The following is a 25,163-nucleotide window of genomic DNA, read 5'->3' on the forward strand; positions in this document are numbered from 1 at the left end:
TGGAAAATATTCATTTATTAGGTTATCTATACGAGAAAGTATATATCAGAGACCATAGAATCCCTCACTGTCCAAACTGTTAACGTCGCATCGTAAGGAGAAAGTCAGACGGCGTGTAGGAAGTGTATTACTTGTTATTTTTTGGACAAATTGTAGCAACTGTTTAAAAACGGTAACGATGAGTTGGAAAGTCAGAATTATTTTTTCACAGAGTTAGATACTCGTGAAAAAATAATTTGAAGCCATTATATATCGAACTTTGTTTTAAGGTATATAACTACAACATATTTTTCGTAATATTTACAGGTTTCCAAGCAAGCCAGAAGTGATGGTCTCGTACGAAGGTATCCAGCTGCGAATGAAACAACTCGAAGAATATTTGTTCAATTTGTTTAACATCTCCATTTACCGTAATCATCATGAAACGGTAAGGATCTATGCTGTTATATATTATTAATTTTGATATATTTGGTGTTGGTTTTGAATTTTTAACCGACTTCAAAAAACGAGGAGGTTCTCAATTCGATTGTATGTTCTTTTTTGCTTTTTTTTTTGTATGTATGTTACGCGATAACTCCGGTATTTGTGAACCGATTTTTATGATTCTTTTTTTGTTGGAAAGGGGGTACTTCCATAGTGATCCCATTTCATTTTGAAGAAAATCATCTACCTCGAAGGGTGGCTGTTCGCGTATGAATATTCATTTTCATAAATAGCGCCTAACATTAATTTAGGAGCAATTACTTTAATGGTTGATTTTGCTATTTCTCCAATTCAAGGCGTTTTTCGCTCAATATACTTTGAGTAGTGAGAACCAATTTTTATTATCTCCAGTGTCAAGTCCTGTATAGTGGCGAACTAGGGAATATTTCAATAAAACAGCAAATAGACGTAATTCCACGTAGTTTTAAGGTCGGTTTTTTTAGTACTCTGTTCTGAGATTATTAAATAGAAGAGTGATATTCGCCGGTAAAATGATATAGACGAGCGGGGTCAAGAGCCGGCGAACGATACGCGCCGTACTATGTATTATTGTGTAATATTATGATGTAATGATTTTATCGAGCCTTTTTTGGGTTTACGGAGCTCATCGACATTCTATTGCTGGTATTTAGTCGGAAAAAATGGGACAATTTGAAACCCATGTTAGTAAGCAGTACTCTCTGCAGGAAGACGATCTAAAAAATCGTGGAACGGCATACCGACTTTTTATACGATTGTCGGTGAAAAGGCCAAGCGACGAGCAATCGACAGCTCCTGAAGATGTCTCATAGAGAGGCGGAACACGGGTCAAGCATATTTTTGGTGGTGGTGTTGGCGATTGTAGTTGCTCTTGTGTTTTTCATTTTATGACGAGGGAGGGTAGGAAATTTACTTAGCGTGGAAAAATATTGAACACAAGCGCATCTATTCTCTACGATTTAGTAGGACACGAGTTGCAAAATATTTTTTTTTAATTTTTACTGAATGAGTCGTCACGGTGATGGCAACCGTTAGCACAACTAATTAGGGAGGGTACTGTACGTGCACCCGGGGCGGCACGAGCCTCTTGAGAACCTGATGAATTCAGTGGCAACCCTGTACACTTGCTGATCTGAAGTCAAAAACCTTAATTTAGAAGGTTTCTGTGTATATAATAAAGACTTAAAAACGTGATACAAAAATTGTCAATGATGGATGATAAGTGAAACAATTACAAATGGTGGATTTAAGAATGTCTTTGCAAGGATCGTAACGTGTAACTAACTTCGTTGTGATACTGTTACAAATGGCGGCTCTATAGAATGTATTTGCAAAGCGTAAGGCGTGTTAAGAAGTTCACTCAAGAATGGCTTTTGCTCTTCAAAAATTACGCTTTTTAATATGTTTTAATGCTCTCCTGTCACAATTTTTGTATAATTTCACTTATTGTCCACTATTCTCGTCGCCACTGAGATTTGAATAAGAAAACACTGTTTCACTATTTAAATTAGGATTTTACGCGATACGTACAAGACGCGATCGAGTCCGATGACAGAGAGAGAGCGAGAGGGAGTGAACGAGCGAGACATCAACCTCATTTTAGGGCGCGTTCCCACACTTACTAAAAGTCTGAAGTATTTCCTTACTTGAGAAGTTATTTAATAATTATTGTCTGATATTGCAGGTAAAGTTCTTAGAAGTGTCACATCTATCGTTCATAGCGGAGCTAGGCTCGAAGGGCAAGGAGGGCATGATTATGAAACGGACTGGGTCCACGCAGCCTGGCCAGGCCGGGTGTAACTGTTTTGGACTGCTAAGCTCTATGGTCTGTGTTAGGTGAGCACTTAAACTAGATTTTTCTGGCTATCTACTATACAATATCTATATCTCGACATGAACGGAAATCATTGAGTTTTAACGAAAGTTGTAAAATTTCTATGCCACTCCACGGCTGCTGGTACTTAGAGCATGTACCTTTTTATACCTGTTTGCGTTGTAATGTCACTGAAAGAAAAAAGCTGAATTGAATTTAAATTAAATTGCAGTTGCAAAAGTAGCGCTTTTTTCTGCTGGTAGCACATTTTGCACCTACGACGATGAAACAGACTTGCAAAATTATTTAACAACGTATAAACGCAAAAACAGAGACATCATGCATTTCTTCATTTTTCCATAGCGGGCGCAATGCTTCTTACAGGATAACATTTAAGAGCTAATAAGCGACATCTTTAGTCAGCTGCTCGTAGCTGCCAAGATACCTGGCTAAGTGAAGAAAAGCTATCATAGATTTCTCACAGATGGCGTTACGGCAAAAAAGTTGTTAAAAACAAAAAACAAAGATCTGCAACAAGCACATAGAAAAATTCGTAAGGTCCACTGGTTAGTTCCGTGGCTTTGTTGATATATGGCATCTGCCACTGTTTGCTGGAAGACGATGGTTCGAATCCAGCCGGATCGAAGGAATTTTTATAATATAATAATATTTTTTATTTCTTACATACAAACAGGTAACCATGAGTTACAAAAAATTGGAATGTGTCGTAGAAAACATTAAAAGCGTCATTGTAGTTACTATAGGACTTTTTAACCCCCACACTTTACCTAACAAACGTGTATCTTAGGTGCGGTTTATGGAGCATATAAAAAAGGTTCAATATTTCAGATGTAACTACTTCTGCACGGGACTGGTCTGCGCGAAATGGCAAGAACGGTGGCTGTTTGTGAAGGACACATTCTTCGGGTACATACGCCCCAGAGACGGCATTATCAAAGCAATCATGTTGTTCGATCAGGGGTAATATTATTTTGTGTACATTTTGTAGTAATATAAGGAATATACTTTCGACAACCTCAGTGGTGCAACGGTTTATACTTCGGACGCTGGGCGAGGGTCCGGTTCCCGGTTGGAGCAATTTGGGAAATTAACTTTTATCATTGAGTCTGGTCTGGGTATTCCGGTTAATGATCTGGACTTTCGTTGCTCTGATAGTCAAATTCCTTAGCTTGAGACTAGTAGTGCGATTCACGTAAGTTCAAGCTATCAAAATATCGATGAAGTTACGTAGTCATTCGATCGAAGACCTATCCTAAATGGGTATTCACGTATCACTTGAACGAACGTTGATATTAGTAGAATCAAAACGTAACGACTAATGAACGACATCTTGGATTGTGAAATTTTACATTTAGTAGTCGAAAGTCTATTGAAAGAACTGTTAAAATTTTAACAGAGTACGTATGACTTGTCGTTTAGAGTCGATTCAAGTTCGATTTATGTACTATCTTCTTCTTTTAAATGTTATGGCTCCATCGAAATAATCAATGATTTTTGCCAATGTCAAGTAAAAATAACTATGTACGGTAGTTTAATATTATTATAAAAATTATACAAAAAAAATGGCGATTTCGCCAATGTCCTGTGAGAATTTTACATACTACAATTTTATGTACTATAGTCCATTTCAATAGGGATGATTCCAGTGACATTTGGAATTTGAAGTTTCTAGGAATGTAGTGATGTAAATCACATGAAAAAAAAAATCGATTTAAATGTCTTATCGAAATAATTTGTAACGAAGAGGGAATCGATTTAAAGAAAATAATTTAAGAACAACTAATGACAAAGTAATGGTGTAAATATATCTGTGGATAAGTTTTTCATTTTACACATTAAGTAATTAGGGTAATTTATGTTGTGTCTATCCCTAAAAACTACACAACCAAACGAAAAATCAATAATAAAGCATAAAATCAACACACACGAATACAAAAGCCGATTCGATTTATCGATTCTATGGTATAAATCTTTATGGATAACGTTTTACGCATGAAGCAGTCGAGGTAACTTATTTTATATTTATTATTTCATTTTCTATGTACATAACATACCACAAATTTGACTTAAAATTACATCTACAACAAATATTGTTTTTTTTTGTACATTATTTATTTATTTATTTGGAAAACCAACAACTTACACATAAATACATTCAAAATTTAAAAATAACAATTATGTTAGGTACAGTTCTTATGTGCAAGCCAATTAGAGGTGTTCACATAATTCTTAAGGTATTTTAAAATAAAGAAAGAAACAATAACAATACAATTTCAAACACACAAAACAAAAAAGCTACCAAAAACCATAAACTACATACAAATACACAATATTACATAAAGTCAACATATTACATTATAACGAATGTAATATTTGTTTTTGTAACCTGGTTGACAGATTAGTTATAAATAGTATGCGTCCAATGTAAAAATTAAAAGTGTCACAGAAGTCATCCCTATTGAAATGGACTATAAAATACGCTTTAACGACATTTAGATCGAACGACTTTTAAATTGGACTCGTTGACGTTCACTGTCACACGTGAATACGAAAAAGCAGTTCAACGACTAAATCGCTACGATGTCGCAACGGTTTGATTACGTGAATCACACCCCTGGGAATCTACTCTCCTTCTCCGTCCAACATCCGCCCGAAACAATTACTGTCAAATAGGTAATACCGACCAAATTAAAAGACAATTTCAAGTATGAATAGTGTTGGGTCTTTGAAATTTCCATTATGAAAAAAATAAAATACTTTTCCGAAAAATAAATATTTTTCCGGATATTTAGATATACAGGGTGGCCCATAAGTCCTTAGAAAAGTAAAATTTGAATTAAACGAAAACGGCGCGCGTGAGCGGTGCAGGGGAAGCGGGGGCAGTAACTTCGGTTTCTGGGAATTTAGTCGCGATGGAGCGTTTCACCGGAGCGGACCGTGCGTTTTGTGTGCGCGAGTTTTATCAAAACAACAATTCGGCAACCGTTGCGAGGCGAAAATTTCGAGAACACAAAGGTTTACACAACTTTGATGACACCCCAGCTCTCCAAACGATTAAGAATTGGGTTGCTAAGTTCGAGGAGACCGGTTCGACGTTAGATAAAACCGCGGTTGGGTCGCCCAAGAACATCACGTACGGAACAAAACATCGACACAGTGGCACAATCTATTCGTGAAAATCCAACACAGTCAACTCGTAAGCGTTCCAGTGCATTAAACGTATCCAGGACATCGTTACAACGGATTTTGAAAAAAGATTTACTTATGCACCCTTACAAAATTCAGTTGGTGCAAGAATTAAAAGAAACTGATGCTATTCAGAGAGTGAATTATGCTAATGAAATGTTTAATCGGTTTACTTCGTTCAATAACATAATGTTCTCTGATGAGGCACACTTCCACATTAACGGACACGTTAGTAAACAAAATTGCCGCTATTGGAGTCCGATTAATCCAAAACTTAAGCACCAGAAGCCCTTACATAGCCCTAAAGTTACAGTTTGGGCCGCTATGTCAGCCCATGGCATCATAGGGCCTTACTTTTTTGAGGACGGCAGAGGGCGTGCTGTTACTGTTACTTCGGAACGATATGTGGCCATGATCGAGGAGTTTTTCACACAAAAATTGCAAAACTTTCCAGGCTTTAATGCCCGAACATGGTTTCAACAGGATGGAGCAACTTCCCACACCTCCAATACTGCTATGCCCGTTATCCGTCAACTTTTTCCAAACAAAGTTATCTCTAAGAGAGGAGACATTTCGTGGCCACCACGTAGCCCGGATCTGACTCCAATGGATTTTTTTTTGTGGGGCTACCTTAAGGCTAAAGTGTACGACTCTAACCCGCGGTCAATTAATGACCTAAAAGAAAACATCCGCAGAGAAATGGCAAGCATTTCAGCACTGACGTGCCGCGCAGTCATCGACAATTTCAGAAGGCGTTTGCAAGAGTGTCGTGACTGTAACGGATTACATTTGGACGACGTTATTTACAAAAAATAATTCCCGTTTTTCTAGCTATATTTACAAATAATAATATTATTCATAATGTAATTAGTTTTATTTTAATTAATTTTTTTCATTACTAAGGACTTATGGGCCACCCTGTATATGCCTGTGGGGGCAATGTATGCACTTCTATTAATAAGATTCCGGTTGATATTAAATTTGCCATTCACGAGGTTTAAAACTATAGTGAAACAAAAACTTTATACTAAATATTATAAAGCTTCTGAGTACTTGGATGACAAAAGTCCCCTAGTAGTGACCCGTTTAGCTCTTACAAGTTAGGAAATGAAACTATTTTTCCGGATTTAAATCGCGTATATTTGATTTTTCAAACACAGCCACGATTGACTGAGGCGGTACAGTCATCGTGACCATGGGACTTGTAAAGGGCCCGAAACGTTGGTTTGTTTGAAAAAACAAATATAAAACAACCTAAGAACTCTTACAAGTTATTTCTTTACAATTTCGCAAAAATGCTACTTAATAATTGATATTTCCAAATATGTCATTTTAACATATAATTGTTTGTTCCACGCAACCGAAGGAGATGTAAGTAAAATAATAATTAGGCAAATAATTGTGCTAAAAATTTAACCGTACTGACCTGTGACGGAATTTCTATGTGTCGTTGGACATGGACTAATTTTTATAGATCCGTTCATTGATTTATAATAATAGTAATATATGTTAATTTAAATTGTATTGGAAATGTAACTATTTTTCCAGTTCAGATGAAATCGCGTATATTTTGACCCTTCCTACGTAAATAGTGTTGAATGTCGAAATTGCCAAGTTTATAGGGGAGCGTTTTAAAGTTCTGAATTCACTGAAAGAGCGATCATCTAATAGATCATCTAACCGATATCTAGGATTTATAATACTCTGTGAGTAACGAGCTTGGCCGAATAAAACTGAGAAATGCTAAAGTCACGTGTTATGCTCATCTCGCAAACTCTTCTCTGTAAAGTTGGCAATTTCGACATACGATACTTTACGTAGGAGGGGGCGATTTGTAAAGCGGCAGACAGCAAGGCAGTGGACATTAAATTTATCAGTGTACATTTTATGCTATTGCAATTGAAATAAGGTATTAATTGTAATGCTCTGAGACGCAGAGAGAAATGCCCCGCGATGCTCCGAAGTCTGTCTCGAAGGAATATACGCAATTTACATTCGAAAAAAATTGTCTCTTTTCCAATGCATAACAATCGCGCAAACCTAAGAACTTAAACTTGTTACAATAACTAACAATATAAATTGCCCGGTAACGGTGGATCACTAGAATTTTAAACATACACATCAAAATATACTTCATTACCTACTGCTACGTATGTTCTGACAACCATTAAGGATGAATGTAGCTGAAAATACGCGGCCGAATTAAGCGCGATCACGATCTCCAAGGGATGCACATTACAATTCAATTTTTATAAAGATCGATTCAAGTGCATACGACATTGCGATTCATTGTATCGATTAATTGCAGTGCGATTTTTAAGTGAATCGATTTAAAATTAAGGCACATCGAATCGTATTCATAATTTAAACAAAACAGTCTCTTTCGGAACACCTATTTTATATTTTATATTGGTCTGCGAGAAAAGCAGTTTGGCAACATCTAAGTACAATAAGGCTGTCTTTTCACCTGAGACTGAGACGTAGCGAAGCAGTGTGCGAGGAAAAAATCCACCAATGGGATTACTTCATTTTCCAAGCCTCGCTTAACGCAGCTCTGGTGGAAAAGGGTTGGCGGAGCTAAGTATTTCTACATACAAAATAGCGAGAAATATGTGCGAGGGATGCGGGCAAGGAATGTGTGCAAAACGGTATACGAAACTAGAGCTACTGAAAGTATGACAGTAACTGACACTGACATATCGCCACCGCTCACCTCACCCCACCACACCGTACCCCGCCCGCGCAAAGCTGAAAAGTGTTCATAACGCATCCTCGCACAGATTTGGTGGAAAACATCACACCGTTTCACAGCGCCGCTACACATCCTCGCACCGCCTCGCTACCTCGCGTATCTCTGGTGGAACGGCAGCCTAAGTCTACTAAATTTGTCCATTGTCCCTACTTTAGAGTAGTACTGTCACCTTACCTTTTTCTGCCGCCAAGCAGTAATATCTGCATTACGTGTTCCGACTTTGAAGGGTAAGGGTGCTGGTGAAATTACAGGCACGTGGGACTTGTCAACTAATGTCTGTAACGGGCACAGTGGTTGTGCTCCCCATCTTTGCAATTTAAAGCTCTGAGTGACACTGTAACTGTTATGGACAGGCGTATAGATTACCATCAGGCGCACGACTTGTTCGTCACTTGATGTTATAACAAAGACAAAAAGTACTTGTGTGCCATTTGAACGTCTTTTCTCACTGGCTAGTATCACTCCAAATGTACGTCGTAACCGACTGAAGCCAAAAGCTATCAATATTTTCTTATCGAAATTACTTTTGAAACGGATTTTGTGAGATCAATTCAAGAGCATACGATCCGATCTGTGGATCGATTCAGAGGCATATTATGGTCCATTACGATCCAAAAAATTGACTCAGAGCAAAACATCGTGCATCCCAATCTGTCCGTAATAATTCCAGTGTTGTTTTTTCCATGCATGTTCACTAGTGACTACCATAAAAAGTTACGCGCGCGCAGCGTTTCTTCACTACCTTTGTCCCTTGCTTAGTTTTCACACTACGGATATGGGTGGAGTCCCCCCCTTCCGTAAATAATCGTTGACACAAGTAAACAAGTTAGTTTTACTTAGCCGAGTGTTGCTTATAGTGATTAATCTATAACACAAAATAAAAATTACGAATTACAGTTTTGAAGTATCAAGCGGAATGTACTCGACGGGATTGAACCATGGACTTCAAATCCTGAACCAGAGCAGACAGATGGTGATCAAATGCTGGACTAAGAGAAAAAGCAAAGAATGGATGCATCATTTGAAAGCTGTGGCTAATCAAACTGGTAAATCACATTATATGCCACGTTTTCATTACGTTCATAAATGTATACAGTGTGTTTTTTTTAAGGAAACGCGAATCTATTGGAAATACAGAGAAACCGCCTTAGGGCTTTTTTAAAATAATTTTGGGCACAGTAAATTTTTTGATCAAGCGTAATTTCTCTATTTCATTTTATTATATATCTTCTGTCCCGATTCTTCCGATGCAATCAAATCAATACCTCCAAAGAACACTACTTATTGTATTTTGTCATCTTCCGTTTTCAATGTAATCAGTCTCATTTTATTTACTAATATTACGCTCCCCGAAATAAAGAAACAAAATAACAAAATCAAGAAAGGAATTTTGTGAAAAAGTAAACAAAACGCAGAGATGATCTAAAAATTGGAGGTATCGAAATGATTCTTACAAAATACCGAGTCGATCAGCATTAGAAAAAAAATTAAAAATGTGATTCAGTTTTGTCGCTTGACCAAAACATTTACCATCCCAAACAAGCTTTCACTAAAAAAGACCTAATGGTTCCTATGACAGTTTTCTTGTAGGTCCTATGGTTTCGGATTTCCGCATACCGTCCCAGTTAAAAAAAGCACAATGTATGTACATGAGGTACCTTTGTTACAGCTCGAGACTTTACATACCCCAACGTGCACCACTCATTCGCACCCCCCCGGCCTGCGACTCCCGTGGGCTCCCTCGTGGACGGCTCCGCGTACCTGTCCGCCGTGGCCGACGCCATGGAGCTAGCCACTGAAGAGATCTTCATCGCTGACTGGTGGCTCAGCCCGGAGATCTATATGAAACGACCAGCGCTCAATGGCAACTATTGGAGACTTGATACTATACTTAAGAGGAAGGCTGTAAGTATTATAATTGCTGGTTTACGCGTATTAAGTGACGACGTAATTAATTTTTAACTTAATTTTAAGTAATGTACATGTTTAATGTTTAGTGAATCCAAAAGTACTTTAATATTTTGCAAATAAAACGTTAACCCACCATGTGCTTCAAACTAGGCGTAGTTTACCATTACCTACTGCATACCTACTGCACTATAATCAAACCTATTTTGTAACGTCTACTTCGTCACAAAATAAGTTTGATTATAGTCTACTTATCCATCCATTATTACTTAACCCATACTCGGGAGCATACTCCCGACCGTCCGTACATCGTGACTACTGTTGGGTAATTTTCCGAAAAATTCCAAATTGGAAAAATATAATTTCGAAGGCTCATATTATGTTCTACGTTTAGAAATATCCTTTGAAGTTTTATTTAGCGTGAATTATAAAATAAACTTGTATAGCTAAAAGCCATGTAAAAGAAAAACTAGATTCGAAATTATTTCACAACAGCGAAAAAACCTCCAACAACCGTACCACCACCACCTGTTGTTGGCTCTATCATTTTCGTTCAGAACCTTCAACTTTTGACAGGTGTCAACGTCAAATGTGGAAAAATATCCGGATAAATATTTATTTTTCTGAAAAATATGATTTTTTTCAAAATGGAAATTTTTTCATGACCCCAACACTAATCGTGAAGAACATTGCCATATCAACAACTAAACGTCATCGGATCTGCGCTTAAAAGTGTCCGATTTATTTTTGCTTGACATTGGCAAAATCATTGATTATGTCGATGGAGCCATAACATTTAAAAGAAGAAGAAGAAGCAAAACAGAAACAGAAAGCTACTCCATTACTCATGTATCCAAGTAGTTTTTAGTAGAAACTACATACGGTGAATTTTGCAAGCAAAGTTAAACAATAATATTACAATTGATATTAAAATGTTTTAGTTTATTTATAGTTCTATGCATGTAATTACGTTTATATTTTATAGATTAATTCAGAAAACCTTTTTCGTGGTTTTCATCCCGCTGCCCTTTTGTTGATAAGTCAATGGTGATTAATTAATAAATAAAAGCTTCTTCACGTCAGTTTTTCTCATTCCAGGCTCAAGGTGTAAAAGTGTTCGTTATGTTGTACAAAGAAGTGGAAATGGCGCTCGGTATTAACAGTTATTACAGCAAAAGTCGGCTGGTTAGCGAAAATATCAAGGTGAGATATTGTTCCCATATTATCATAAAGTTTATTTATACTATAGAGTTTGCGCACTACTGCGTCCGATTCTTTTCCGAAGTGTCGTTTTATCGAAGTGTACAAGCGATATACGTATTATTCAGATTTGAATCGAACTTAGTACACAAACGACAACCGAGGAGGGTCCTAGATTTCTAGACTTGTGTAGTCCCGGATTCAATCGGAAGCAGTGCGTAATCGCGCTTACAGCGAAAGCCGTGGTAGCCTAATTCAATTGAAATCTTTATTTCGGACAAAATATCCATATAGTATAAAAGTAACGGGACTTACTCGCGTAGTATTTTAGTCGGAAGCGGTCCGACTAGTTTCGACCATAATCGATGGTCTTCTTCAGGGGTTGAGTGCAAAGTTCGCGACCGCGTCACGTCTAGCACTGCGCGCTGCGTCTCTCTGCGCGTGTGTTATGTAAGTTCTAGCTAGTTCTTAGTAAGCCTGGCCTGCATCAATGCCTCGACGTCATAGAGTCCAGACATGAGGTTGCATTTCCTGTCCGATAACGCGCTCTGCGCCGGAGAATTGATGCATCCTGACAATTAGTATTAAGATAGATTTAAGACAGTAATAACATGTACTAAAATTGTGAATTAAAATGAACTTTTCTAAAAAAAAAAAATATTTTTTTATGAAAGCTCTCCGAAAGAGCTTAACTCGCGCGCCGTTAACGCAGTGGGGAACTCGGGGGGCTGATAAGTTGCGTCAGGGCGTCCTGGAACTCTTCTTGGCTACTGCTTTCCTTAGGATTGTTGTCGGGAACAGTCCAGCACACAGAGCTCACCACGTCGTTACTACTAACATTTGGTTAGTTACTTAGTTAGATGTTAGGAGTAGTAAGTGCACTCAACCCCTGAAGAAGACCATCGAGTATGGTCGAAACTAGTTGGACCGCTTCCGACTAAAATACTACGCGAGTAAGTCCTGTTACTTTTATATTATAATGTGTGATAACCGCGTTAGTTTTCATAATAAAATATCCAAATAGTGTTAGTAACAAAATACTTACAAACTATGTTAATATAAATGCTCTAAACATTGACGTGTACCCGTACCCATCGATATAATATGGGCCCGTCGCTCCTATTGTTATAGAGTGGAATCTCCTCACAGGCATTTTAAGGAGACTATTATTACTATTACAATAAAAAGGAAATTGTTTTAGAAGTAAACTTTTATAGCAGGAAGAAAGAAAAATAAAATATTTCTTCAAGTAATTAATAGATTCAGGCGTTACTTTGCGGAAGTCCATGTTAATAAAAATGGAACTAAATTAATTTGCTACCCCGCGAACCCAGTGAAGGTTAGGGAAGTGGAAGGAGTGTCGAGCAGTCAACAGCCCCTGAGGATGCCTCGTGGAGAGGCGAAACACGTGTCGGGTATATTTTTGGTGATGGTATGTGACTGCAGTTGCGCTTGTGTTATTTATTTTATTAACTTTATGCGGAGGGAGGGTGGGACAATTAACTGCACGAAAGAATATTCAATACAAACGCAGCTATTTTGCACGTTTAACCTTCACTGGGTTCCCGGAGTAGCAAATTAATTTACCTCCATTTTTTTTTAAATATTTCTTGCCTTAGTTTTGTTTACATATTATGACAAAATGATAACAAAAATAAAATAATGAAATTGTTAGGTTTCAGCGATGGTTACACGTTGGAAATAAGACTATTTTTACGGATATGAATCACGTATATTTGTTTTTTCAAACAAAACAACGCTTCCGGTCCTTTAAAAGTCCCTTAGTCAAGCCTGACGTGGGACCTACACTGACGATACTGACGACCTCTGTGGTCGAATGACTTTGTCTTCATAGTAATACTGTTTATTACATTAAATGGTACAGAAAAGAAATAAATCTCATCATAAATAACTTAAATGTTTTAATTAACGTTGTTATTATAGCAATAAACACTTAAAAGAGACTCGTGACAAGCAGTGATTACTTGCTGAAACTAAAAGTCCCCTCAATGTTTAAACCTTACAATCGATTACAATCATATTATACATTTTCATAAACCAATCCCTGGATTTCAAAACACTTTTAGACCCCGTATAATATCATTGCTTTGTTACAGAATGCCTTTATATTATAATAAATTTGCGTAACAAAATTATACTTACCTAGGTTTTCCGTCACCCAGACCATGCGCGCGCAGGGGTGTTATTCTGGGCTCATCACGAGAAAATTGTCTGCATCGATCAAACCGTTGCTTTCGTGGGCGGAATCGACCTCTGTTATGGCAGATGGGATGATCATAGACACAGGTAAGCGCGATTGTCTGTGTTCACAATTCCAAACAATTTTATAAATATGCCAAATATTCGAATGAATAATGCGAGGCGGCGGCGGTTGCAGAGCCGACAGAGGGCTCATACACATAAACACGATACGACGTCGCATCGTGCACGACGCGGCATCGTATCACGATGCGACGCACGGCACTACGTCGTATCGTAGAAACACACGGTGTGTTCCCCAGCTCGGCATTCATTTGTTATTCAATATTCAAAGGTGACAGACTACATTGAGGTTAATTATTTAATAACCCTAGTCGAGGTGCGTCCAGTACTATGGGACGAAACGAATACAAAGTCATCTTTGAATATTGAAGAACAAATGAATGCAGCACTGGGGAGCGTACCATGAGTTTCTACGATACGACGTCGTGCCGTGCGTCCTGGCAAGTGGCGATGTCGTGTCGTAAATTTTCACGTTGTTCGTCGTAGATTTCCATGATACGACGTCGCATCGTGAAACAATGCCGCGTCGTAGCACGACACGACATCGTATCGTGTTTATGTGTAAGAGCCCAGAGCCCCCGCGCTTATTAATTCTATTCTCTAATTAATTCTTTCTACATGACCAAAGGATCGAAGCATCCCCCTCTCTATCCTGGTCGCGGCATCATCTTTCATACCACAACGCTCTCTTACTACACTGTTCGGTAATTTAATGTAATGATATGTTAATTCCAGGCTGACAGATCTGGGTAACATAGCTCAACCGACATCTTCAATCAAATCGAAGAAGAAGACGTCCAGCTCGCCTGGCGGTGGTATCTGCCTACCCAATTCGAATGGCCTAGAAGCTGCTATTATGCTAGCTAAGACTTCCAAAGACATTGTTATTGGTTTGAACGAGTAAGTGTTTATAAAGCTTATGTGCACGTTATGCTAATTATCAAATTTATAAAGCACCCTGTAAACGATCAAACAAATTGACCAATTTCACATGTTTTTCCAAACTTTATGGCCATTTGCAATTTTAGTGTGTTTGTCAAATAATTTACGTGTTTATATGTTTGATGTAAATCTAGTTTAACAGTGTGTTTAACAAACAAAGAATTTGGAATAGTCTTCTGGTTCTGTGCGCAATATTTCTTTTAACAAATTTTCGTGGGTGTATTTTTTTCTTAATTTCGACCATTCTCTAGATAAACGTATAATCCTTTTTTAATACATAGTAATAAATAAAAACGTATTTATTTCTCAAATTTTATAATATCGTAGATGAAGTTTTCCCATTAAGCAAATTTATGCGTGTGTTGGGAAAGCCTCGCAACTTCCCTGAGCTTACATTGAGAACAAATAGCGAATCATTACACAGGTTTTTGGCACAAATCTTTAGCACATTCCTTATTTCTATCCGACTTACAGGGGACCAGTCATAGAGACAGACAGAGTCGAAACCGAAGAATCGCAAGAACAAACACCTGAAACTTCGGGCACACAACAAGACCCAACCGATAAGATCCTAATTGCATCAACAGACCAAAGCGACATGGCTAAAAGCGACACACCGGAACTACAACGACGAAATATGTTAAACAAACTCTCAGATAGAGGCAAAGACATAGGCAAAGACTTAATAAGCAAAATCTACCCTCCGTTTGAAGAGGAACGCAATGAGCAGAAATTCGACGTAACGGAAAGAAAGAAAGCCGAAAAATACGCCATTTCTACAGACCAAGTGTTACTCACTGAAGTTTTGGGCATAAAACCGGAGAATGTTAGTAAAATTGTTAGTAAACCTACGCCGTTGGCGCAAGTAGTTGAAGGAAGGGTGATAACGGACAGCACGAAGGATGTTTTGGAAGATATTGAAGGAAATTCCAAGTTATGGATCGGAAAGGATTACACCAACTTCATTGTGAAGGATTTTAATAATTTAGATCTGCCGTTTATAGGTTAGTTCATATATTTTTTGTGAATACCCTTTTTTATGATACCAAGTGCCGGGAATAAGTTGTGCGCCTGTTGGTAAGCGACATGCCTGTCCATAGTAGTTGCAGTGCCACTCAGAGCATTAACCCGCAAATATCTTATGGACACTGCCACTGCGCCCGTCACTCTGAAACATAAGTTGACAAATCCCATGTGTCAGTATTTTCACCAGCAGCCCTAACCTTCAAAACAACGCAATAATGCTCACATGTAGTTTTCTGGATGAACCCTTTTCACAAGGAGCTCTGTTCCATTATTATTGGCGCAAAGATCATGAGGCGCCGACGACAAAACAGCCGTTTAAACCCAACACAAAAATCTGTATCAAACACATAGAGAAATTCGTAAAATCCGCTGACTCGGTCTGTAGCTCAGTTGTAGTTGATAAGAACGGTGGCCCAGAGAGAGTCAGATCGAATGAATTATCTTTGTAACATTCAATCTTTGTATGAATAATAATACTTATGTTCAATGTAAAGCACAGTGTAATTTTGCATGTACTGAACACATATAATAATTATATATAAAAAATTATATATAAATAAATAATAAGTAAAAAATTACTATTTTGATATGGACCACTATAAGAGATGTAACGATCAAATAAAATCTGCTGTGGCCGATCTTTTGCACGACTGCACCAGATAATCCACCAACAGAGAGAGATGGCGAGATTTTACTAGCAGGATAGTTCCGTGTGAAAAAGTTCGTCCAGGGAAGTATTGCCACCTTACCTACTTCTGCCGCCAAGCAGTAATGTCAGCATTACTGTGTTCCGGTTTTGAAGGGTAAGGGTGCTGGTGAAATTACAGGCACATGAGACTTGTCAACTTATGTCTTAGGGTGACGGGCGCAGTGGCAGTGCCCCTCCGATCTTTTCGTTTTAAAGCTCTGAGTGGCACTGCAACTGTCATAGGCAGGCGTGTCGCTCACCACCAGGCCTACGACTTGTTCGTCCCGTTAATTGGCATTATAAAAAAATTGACGTGAGGCGAGCCACTTCAGCCCCTGACAAACATTCTTCATGATGACCGTGACCACTCCATCAAGAGTGCTGCTACTTAGAAGAGATTTGAAAAAAAAAATACGTTTTTTTCCTGTGCCTGCATCTACCAGCTAATTACAGTTTATTAAGATATAAAGAATAAAGTTAAAGATCGCTTATCTTCCAAGTTGATTCGAAGGCGCTACAGTAACAATATTGTCAGGGACACCGGGTGCCTCTAGGACGCGTGATGATTAACTATTATTCACTTCCACTCTATAAGCCACTTTCAATTGATGACATTCCAATTACCTAACCGAATTCTAACAGGGAGGAATAATACACCGTTTTATTTTTGTTTTTTAATTCCAGACTTAGTGGACAGAAACTCTACTCCGCGGATGCCCTGGCATGACGTAGGCGTGATCCTACAAGGTGCTGCAGCAAGAGACGTAGCCAGGCACTTCATTCAGCGCTGGAACGCTATTAAGCTGGAGAAGGCCAGGTATATTCACAGGCTTTTGAACCTCACCATATTATTGGACTTAATTTATATTATCTTATATATTTATGTTGTTTCAGACAAAATACAAACTACCCCTACTTACTGCCAAAATCGTACAATGACATCAAACCATTGCAATATCTCGAAAAATACCTCATAAATGACATCCATAATGTGTCATGTCAGGTAATTTACATTCAAATTAAGTTTTAAACTTTTTTACTTACTCTGATCACGCTACGTCTAATTCTATAATGGACTGTTTGGCTTAGGAATTCCGTTACTCAACTCTAGATTGCACAAATATTCAATAATTCTTATGTAACTGCCATAAGGCTAGGAATCCTAGAAATGTGTGTGTGGTCTCGGTCTATCGGATCATGAAAGTATGTTGGACTTTAATATCAACGCAATATAGGTCCTTTTGTTATTATAACACACAATGGTCAAATATTAGAAAATGTCAAATTTAAAATTTTGTGGAAACTGGTAACCCTACAAATGTCTATAAATAATTCTTAACACGTTCCAGGTTTTGCGCAGTGTATCAAGCTGGTCTTGTGGATTCTTAGACCCGGACACAGTAGAGCAAAGCATACACGAGGCCTACGTAGACACAATCACAAGAGCACAGCACTATGTCTACATTGAGAATCAGTTCTTCATCACATTGTCACGGTCTAATCCAATTGTTAGGAATCAGGTAAGGCTATTCTCCAATGCCATTTTCCAATAGAGTTGCAATCTGGGTCTTTCTGTTTTGATAATGTCAAGAGATGTATTTATTGGAATTTATTCTCTGAATTTACTCCATTGGGATATAATTGTCACGAAGGAGTCTTGCGTAATAATGAGAGTAACGCTCAGTTCACATGAATTTTATTGTATAAAGTATAAATAACAAAGTAGGGAAATTGTGAAGGAAAAGGCTGTAACAAAAACTATGGGTATAAAAACAGGTACAATAATATAAAAGACACCCCCTAACTTAAATTACGTACGGATATGTTTATTTGGATTAGAGATACCTGGTTGATGACTTTACTATCTCACTCAGCCGTGACCATGGGACATGTAAAGGGCCCGAAACATCAGTTTGTTTGAAAAAGAATACACACGATTGAGATCCAAAAAAATAGTTTCAAACAATCATTTTATTCACAGTTCATTGAGCAATATGTTGTACCAAATCTAATCGAGTTAAAGCAACTTTTAGCAGCGATGCAAACGTGACGCAAACGCGATACAAATGCGATGCAAACGCGATATAAATGCGATGCAGACGCGGTACACGTTTATAACTAATTAACTAATTTTATTATTTTAATGTATTTATTAATTTCGCTTTCAAATTTACAATTAACAAAACAATGTGCATAAACCTGTAAAATTTTTAGTACATAATAATCTCGTTCACTCTACAGCCGAGAGACGAGCAGTCAACAGCCTCTCAGGGTGCCTCTAGAAGAGGCGAAACACGTGTCGAGTACATTTTCGAATGTGATTTGTGACTGTAGTTGCGCTTGTGTTATTTATTTTATTCATTTTATGCGGAGGGAGGGTGGGATAATTAATTGCATGAAAAAAATTTAACACAAGCGCGGCTATTTTGCACGATTTAACCTTCACTGGGTTCTCGGAGTAGCAGATTAATTTACTTCCATTTTTATCAACATAGTAATTTAACATAAGCGACCGTATCGATGCAGTCGTGCGTTTGTATCGATGCAATCGCCTATAAATCGCAAGTGTAGCGATGTAATTGCAAATTTCACGAGCGCGCGTTTGTATCGCTACTAAAAGTCGTCGTGTGTAACCACTCGTAAACTATTTCTCAATTTCCCTTGCTTTATAAAAACTTTACTTTACCAGGGAAGTACTGCCACCTTACCTATTTCTGCCGCCAAGCAGTAATGTCAGAAATAGAATGACTGTGTTCCGGTTTTGAAGGGTGCTGGTGAAATTAGAGGCACATGGGACTTGTCAACTTATGTCTCAGAGTGACGGGTACATGGCAGTGCGCCTCATGTCGTTGCGATTTAAAGCTCTGATTGGCACTGCAACTGTTATGGACATGCTTAACGCTTACAACCGCTTACAACCAACATAGCCCCGCACTAGGGAAACCCTGTGTCGCGGGTGCCATGGACACACACATAGACAACCACAAATTACACCCAAACTCACGAGAGAAATAAATGTAGGCCATACAAATATTTCTCCCGGCCCGGGAATCGAACCTGGGACCTCTGCGTGGCAGTCCGGCGTGGTAACCGATCGGCCACGGAGGCAGTTAAAGCGTGTAGCTTACCACCAGGCGCACGACTTGTTCGTCCCGTCACTTGATATTATACTATACATATATTGGCGAAAAAGTTTCACTTATTCTGCTCGTCAGTGTGTCCTTAATTCAAAATCTTAATATTCAGCAATTTATTAATACTGCGTTATAGTATGAAGGCAGCGATATTTCCCGCATCAATTCTCCAATCACCTATATCCCTAAATTGAAACTTGTATTATATGAGCTATTGGTTCTTAGCAAGTTGAGACTGAATGTAGAAGTAGTTTAATTACAACAGGCTCCTTTATGTGTCAGGTGGGTGAAGCCCTGTACAACAGGATAATGCGGGCGTACCGCGCGAAGGAAACGTTCAGAGTGTACGTAGTGATGCCGCTGCTGCCTGGCTTTGAAGGCGAGGTGGGCGCGCCCTCCGGCACGTCGCTGCACGCCATCACCCATTGGAACTATCAGAGTATATGCAGGTTTGTATTAAAGTTGATTTACTTACAGTGTCCGGTAATACTGTATTATTTGGCTTGAAAAGAGTGATGGTACACATGCTTTGTGTCCTCGCAATGATATGATGCCACCGTGTGGCATGTCGTTCTCATTTATATGTAGTATAATGCAGCGTCACAACGCAACGTCTACGCAACGCGTCGTGTGGCATGGCTCTAGGTGCTTTATTGCATTTTATTTCATAACCGATGGTTTTATAGATTGGTAACCTACATCACCAGAAAAAAGGGTTAAAACAAAAAACTGATGCCCAATGTTGTCAAGTAATCATTTAAACCAATGAAAAGCTTGGTGTCTAAATTTTGCACATTCTTTATACTTGCGTAACGAAGTAAAAAATGAACTATTTCGGTTTGAGTCACTATTCCTACGAGGCAGCGAATTGTGTTGTGTCTTCTGTATGTACTACGCCCTTGAAATTAAGTATTTACTAAAAAAAAAAAAAGTGCAATCAAACTTGCCACTGAAATTTGGAACCTTTTTATTTCAAGCGGCATAGAGATACATAGAGACAAAGACAGCTGTCTGTTTTAAGTCGACAACTCTTCCAGTTCACTCGTGAACTAACGCTGTAACTGGTAATGATTATTTAACATCACAGTTTAGTCGTCAAAGTATCCTTAAAGAGAGTAACTAACTTCAATAGCCATCTTCAAAGTCTGACTGGTTTCATTTTAACATTCACTATTTTGCAGAATAGTACCGAACTTTATATAGAGTCTGTTCTTTTTGAAGATGGAATAACACGACAATTCAATGCGCGAAAGTCTTGCCCGCTTACTAGCAGCTTTATATGATTGCAGTCGATAAATCGACTCATCCGTAGAACAAAGACTTATGTGCAAGATTTCTTATTCTTAGGACAGTGCACAATTCATTAGTTGTCCTCGCTGTTGATACCAGATCAACCGTTGTTCGATTTTATATTTCCGAAACGAAATATGATACAAAAATTCTGGAAACATCTATAGGTATACGTCTTAGTTTGAATATCGAGATTATGTGTTTATCCTATTTTCACTGTATAATCACATCGGACTTTGTTCTTCGGATGAGTCGAAATATTCTATCGACTATCGACTGAATGTTGATTACGTTTATGCAATAAATAGCCGAATTTGTTTCATTTCCAACTGCTGGGCACAGGTTCGTTTGAATTGTCAATCTTTGTAAGTTTACATACACTGCATTTCGAAGTATGTCTATTAAAAATACAAAGAGGAGACATATTTTAAAGTTTTATCATTTTATTTCAATACAAATAATCAAATTTGCCTGTTCTTCAATTAGTAATCATTAGAACGTCGTCGTAACATTCATAATTCATAGATTTTTGGCAATTTTGGCGATTTTTGGAAAATTTTACCTTCTTTCACAATCTATCGATAAAACTGTCGAGAACAACTGCATGACTATTTAAAATTTCATGAAAACATGACAAACAAATGTCATTTTACTCCGTCTTCGTAAAAGACAGAGTATAATTTCTTTACAATACAATAAATTTTAATTTATTAACACTAACATTGAATTTTCAATTCAATTTATTTTTTCTACTACTACGCTGTTGCTATCACTTTTTATGTTACTTTACTATGTTTACTATCTGTAATATTTCAACTGAAAAACATTACAGATTTGAATCCATGGTCATGAATTTTTTTTTTAAATGTAGGACTTTAATTTTACTCTTTACCAAATATTTCATATTATATTCCAATTCCAGGAGCCGTGAAGCGATTCTCACCCGTCTCTACGAATCAGGAGTACCAGATCCGTCGGAGTATATCACCTTCCACAGTCTTCGCACGCACTCGATCCTCGAAGGAGAACCAATAACTGAGCTCATCTATGTCCATTCAAAACTTCTCATCGCTGACGACAAAACTGTCATCTGTGGAAGCGCTAATATCAATGATCGCTCCATGGTAGGAAAAAGGGATTCTGAGATCGCTGTACTTTTACAAGTAAGTATTATAAACATAAACGCACACAGTCATAGCCCCACAATAGGGAAACCCTGTATCGCGGGTGCCATGGACACACACATAGAAACCACAAATTACACTCAAACTCACGAGAGAAATAAATGTAAGCCACACACATATTTCTCCCGGCCCGGGAATCGTACCCGAAACCTCTGCATGGCAGTCCAGCATGCTAACCTTCGGCCACAGAGGCAATGAATACTGTTCTGTCTCAATAATGAAATGCTAAACAAAAACTCTTGCAAAAATAAAGTTACAGTGTGGGAGCTAAGTTATGATGAGACTGAAAAGTTACTGACTGCTCCAGTTTAGTTTAGTTACATGTATACATATATTTAATTTCACTTTCAATAACACAAATATTCACACACACGCACAAACACACACAAACAGTAAAACTAACCCTACTAATACTAGATTCTAACACTTTTCTTTTTCCTTTAAAATGAATTAAACTTGATTAATTAATTCTTTATCTCACTGTTACCCCATTGGAGAGTTCTAGTAATATAATAAATATTATTGGAAATGTTATTCTCACGGGGTGGAGACCTGGTGTTCTGAAACACAGGCCTTGAGCCTTGCTTAGGCATCAGTCTCCCACAATATCTATACAATAGTTCATAACTTTTATTTTATTACATTTCTTGCCTTGTATTGTGATGAGAAATAAATAAATTATTATTATTTGATATTCCCAATGCGTAATATTATGAAATCTTTTCAGGACGAGCAATTCGACGATGGCGTAATGAACGGTCAGTCATACCCGCACGGGAGACTCGCAGGTGCCTTGCGCAAGCTGCTGTTCAGGGAACACCTCGGTCTCATAGACGTTGACTTGAAAAGTCACGGTGTTAACATCGATGATCCTTGCGACGAACAGTTCTATAGAAATGTATGGAAGGCTACGTCACGGACAAATACCGAAGTTTATGAAGAGGTATCTGTATGGATTTATTAGTGTATGGCCTAGACATGTGCGCTGATTGTTAAACTAACGACCTCGATAATCTAATAGTTTGCACTATGGGCGCTTGGTGAGGGGGTCCCGGGTTCGATTCTCAGTAGGATCAATTTGCTTTGGTGATTATTACAAAAAAATCCGTGGGAAACCATTATATTTTGTAATGCTAAATTTCATATTTTTTGCACAAAACTACACGTTACGCTAGTCATCGTACCAGAAGAAGCCTCACAATATTGCTATGATATAAAATTACTTTTAATTTGAGAGCCATGTAACAATCTCTGATGCTTTGGCAGTTCTGTTCTACGTAATGTGAAGCACTTTTCCAAGATTTCCGAGGCATCGGAAATTTAGTAAGAGTAGTAATAATAAAAGTCGTCATATGTAAGAGTAGTAACGTTAAATATAGAAAAAAAATGGTGTTCCTGCTGCCAACAGTGTATCGTTGAAGTAACAATTGCTATATTCTAACCGCATTTTCTTGTCATTCATTTATGCAAACAGCGTATTTATTATGCGTAGACGCCTGAAGAGCAGATAAACGTGCGTACGTTTGTATCGATGCAAAGACAATAATAAAAGCAATACAAAGCTATACTAAAGTGCGTGATAAGCGAGTTCAAATCTCGTTCATATCGCGTTTTACGCGCGTTTAAATCAATTCTACTACTCCATTATGTCGTAATTGACTTTCAGAAAAATAATTATAGCCAATGTGTTTTCGATTTAGCACTTCGCATATTAAGCTCGTTATAGTGAGTTGTATTCATATACAAAAAATAACATACTTTGATTAGTAGAAGAAATATTATAGGGTTTTTTTTAAATACTAACAACCTCACAGGACTATATTACAACATCATAAACAACAACTTTTGTTCCACGTCCATCAGATTTTGCTTGCGTACAAAATAGATCCCGCAATGCAATTGTAATAATATTCGAAAAGGCCGATGCTTAATGTTTTAAAGCATAGTTTCCCTAAGTGGTCCCTAACCCAATGTGGGCGCTAAAGATTCCTAGGGCGATTTGGGCCTCTGAAGCAATTGGGGGGCGTTGATACTGTCCAAGGAATTCTACCGCATTTGAAAAAAAACCTGTAGTATCTAGTTCTTTCCTTGTGAATTTTTATGTCAAGTTAATATAAAAAAACGTGTTTTCAATTGTTATTTGTGTTTGTAGGCATTGAAATTTTTTTATCTTGCCTAAGTGGGCGGTGAGCCACAAAGTTTGGGAACCTATTCTCTTAACGATGATAACTCTGTGCAGTAACAAAAGAAAGCGCTAGCGTAAATACCAGTCCGTTGTAAAACGCAGGAGCGGTGATGGGGATCGTCAAGGAGGACGTTTGCACGTTTAAACTTACTATCTAAAAAGTGTCATATGGTACAACAAAAGCTTAAAACTTTATTTTTGGGACTTTCACTGGTTTGTCATTCTACTAAAATTGTTTCATTTCAGGTTTTCCACTGCCTGCCGACAGACAAAGTTCACAACTTTGCAGAATTAAAACGATACCAAGAAGAGAACAACACCACCCTTTGGCACAAAGACAGAGCTCTCGCCAACAGAAAAATAGATCTAATAAGTGGATATTTAGTCGATATGCCTTTAGATTTCCTGTGCAATGAAACGTTAACGCCTGGGAAAACTTCTATGGAAGGAATGCTGCCCACTGCTCTATGGACTTAATGTAGTCATTTTAACGGGTATTTTGCAGTTCCAAACTAAAGAACACCCATTCAAATAGGTTCTTTATGGCTGATAGCTTTGGAAAAGTTTTCCACCTCAGCATAAGTAACGTACCTTATAGAATTCTACTTAATAAATTGTATTTCTTAGGACTTTGACAAACCTTTTCGTTATACGATAAAGTGTAGCCTACGCAAATATTTCTCAGTTTTAATATCAAAATTACTAGAACTGTTGGTTCTACAGCTCCGAAATTAAATATTAAACAAAAAAAATAGTACCTTATCATTCGGAACACAAAAACATACATTTTTCTTGCATCAATACCTTATTCTGATTGGACTATAAATATGCTACACTAATTACTGGAGGTCCTGTACCTTTCGCTTTGTCAAATTGCAACGTGTTCACGCCAAGTTGTTACTAGGACTGTAACCCGGAGCGTACAAGCACAAGACTGTGACGTCACTAAAGTCTCAAATTGGTTAAATAAGAATTTCTAAACATCATTATTTTATAGGTAAATTACACTTGAAATCGTCAAATTAATTACACTCTTGACCCAAGTCCTTGACTTGTGAAAATGTTCAAGATATTGTATTGTAAACACAC

General features: G+C 37.8%; 1 protein-coding gene across 1 annotated transcript in view; it reads left to right on the forward strand.

Annotated features, from left to right (window-relative positions):
* The window catches only part of LOC113235186 (phospholipase D2), a 38,001-nt gene extending 12,838 nt beyond the window's left edge, over window positions 1-25,163 (forward strand). Inside the window, exons 5-20 of the mRNA XM_026470799.1 lie at window positions 307-427; window positions 2,147-2,298; window positions 3,125-3,256; window positions 9,132-9,280; window positions 9,904-10,139; window positions 11,241-11,345; window positions 13,510-13,649; window positions 14,361-14,525; window positions 15,042-15,571; window positions 16,966-17,098; window positions 17,176-17,284; window positions 17,631-17,801; window positions 19,698-19,864; window positions 21,628-21,868; window positions 22,617-22,832; window positions 24,321-25,163. Coding sequence (XP_026326584.1) covers window positions 307-427; window positions 2,147-2,298; window positions 3,125-3,256; window positions 9,132-9,280; window positions 9,904-10,139; window positions 11,241-11,345; window positions 13,510-13,649; window positions 14,361-14,525; window positions 15,042-15,571; window positions 16,966-17,098; window positions 17,176-17,284; window positions 17,631-17,801; window positions 19,698-19,864; window positions 21,628-21,868; window positions 22,617-22,832; window positions 24,321-24,551 — 2,998 coding nt within the window. The 3' untranslated portion in view covers window positions 24,552-25,163. The remainder of the gene's footprint in view (window positions 1-306; window positions 428-2,146; window positions 2,299-3,124; window positions 3,257-9,131; window positions 9,281-9,903; window positions 10,140-11,240; window positions 11,346-13,509; window positions 13,650-14,360; window positions 14,526-15,041; window positions 15,572-16,965; window positions 17,099-17,175; window positions 17,285-17,630; window positions 17,802-19,697; window positions 19,865-21,627; window positions 21,869-22,616; window positions 22,833-24,320) is intronic.

The sequence above is a fragment of the Hyposmocoma kahamanoa genome, unplaced genomic scaffold (assembly GCF_003589595.1).
Source record: "Hyposmocoma kahamanoa isolate Upper Pololo Valley unplaced genomic scaffold, ASM358959v1 87, whole genome shotgun sequence".
Taxonomy (NCBI): domain Eukaryota; kingdom Metazoa; phylum Arthropoda; class Insecta; order Lepidoptera; family Cosmopterigidae; genus Hyposmocoma; species Hyposmocoma kahamanoa.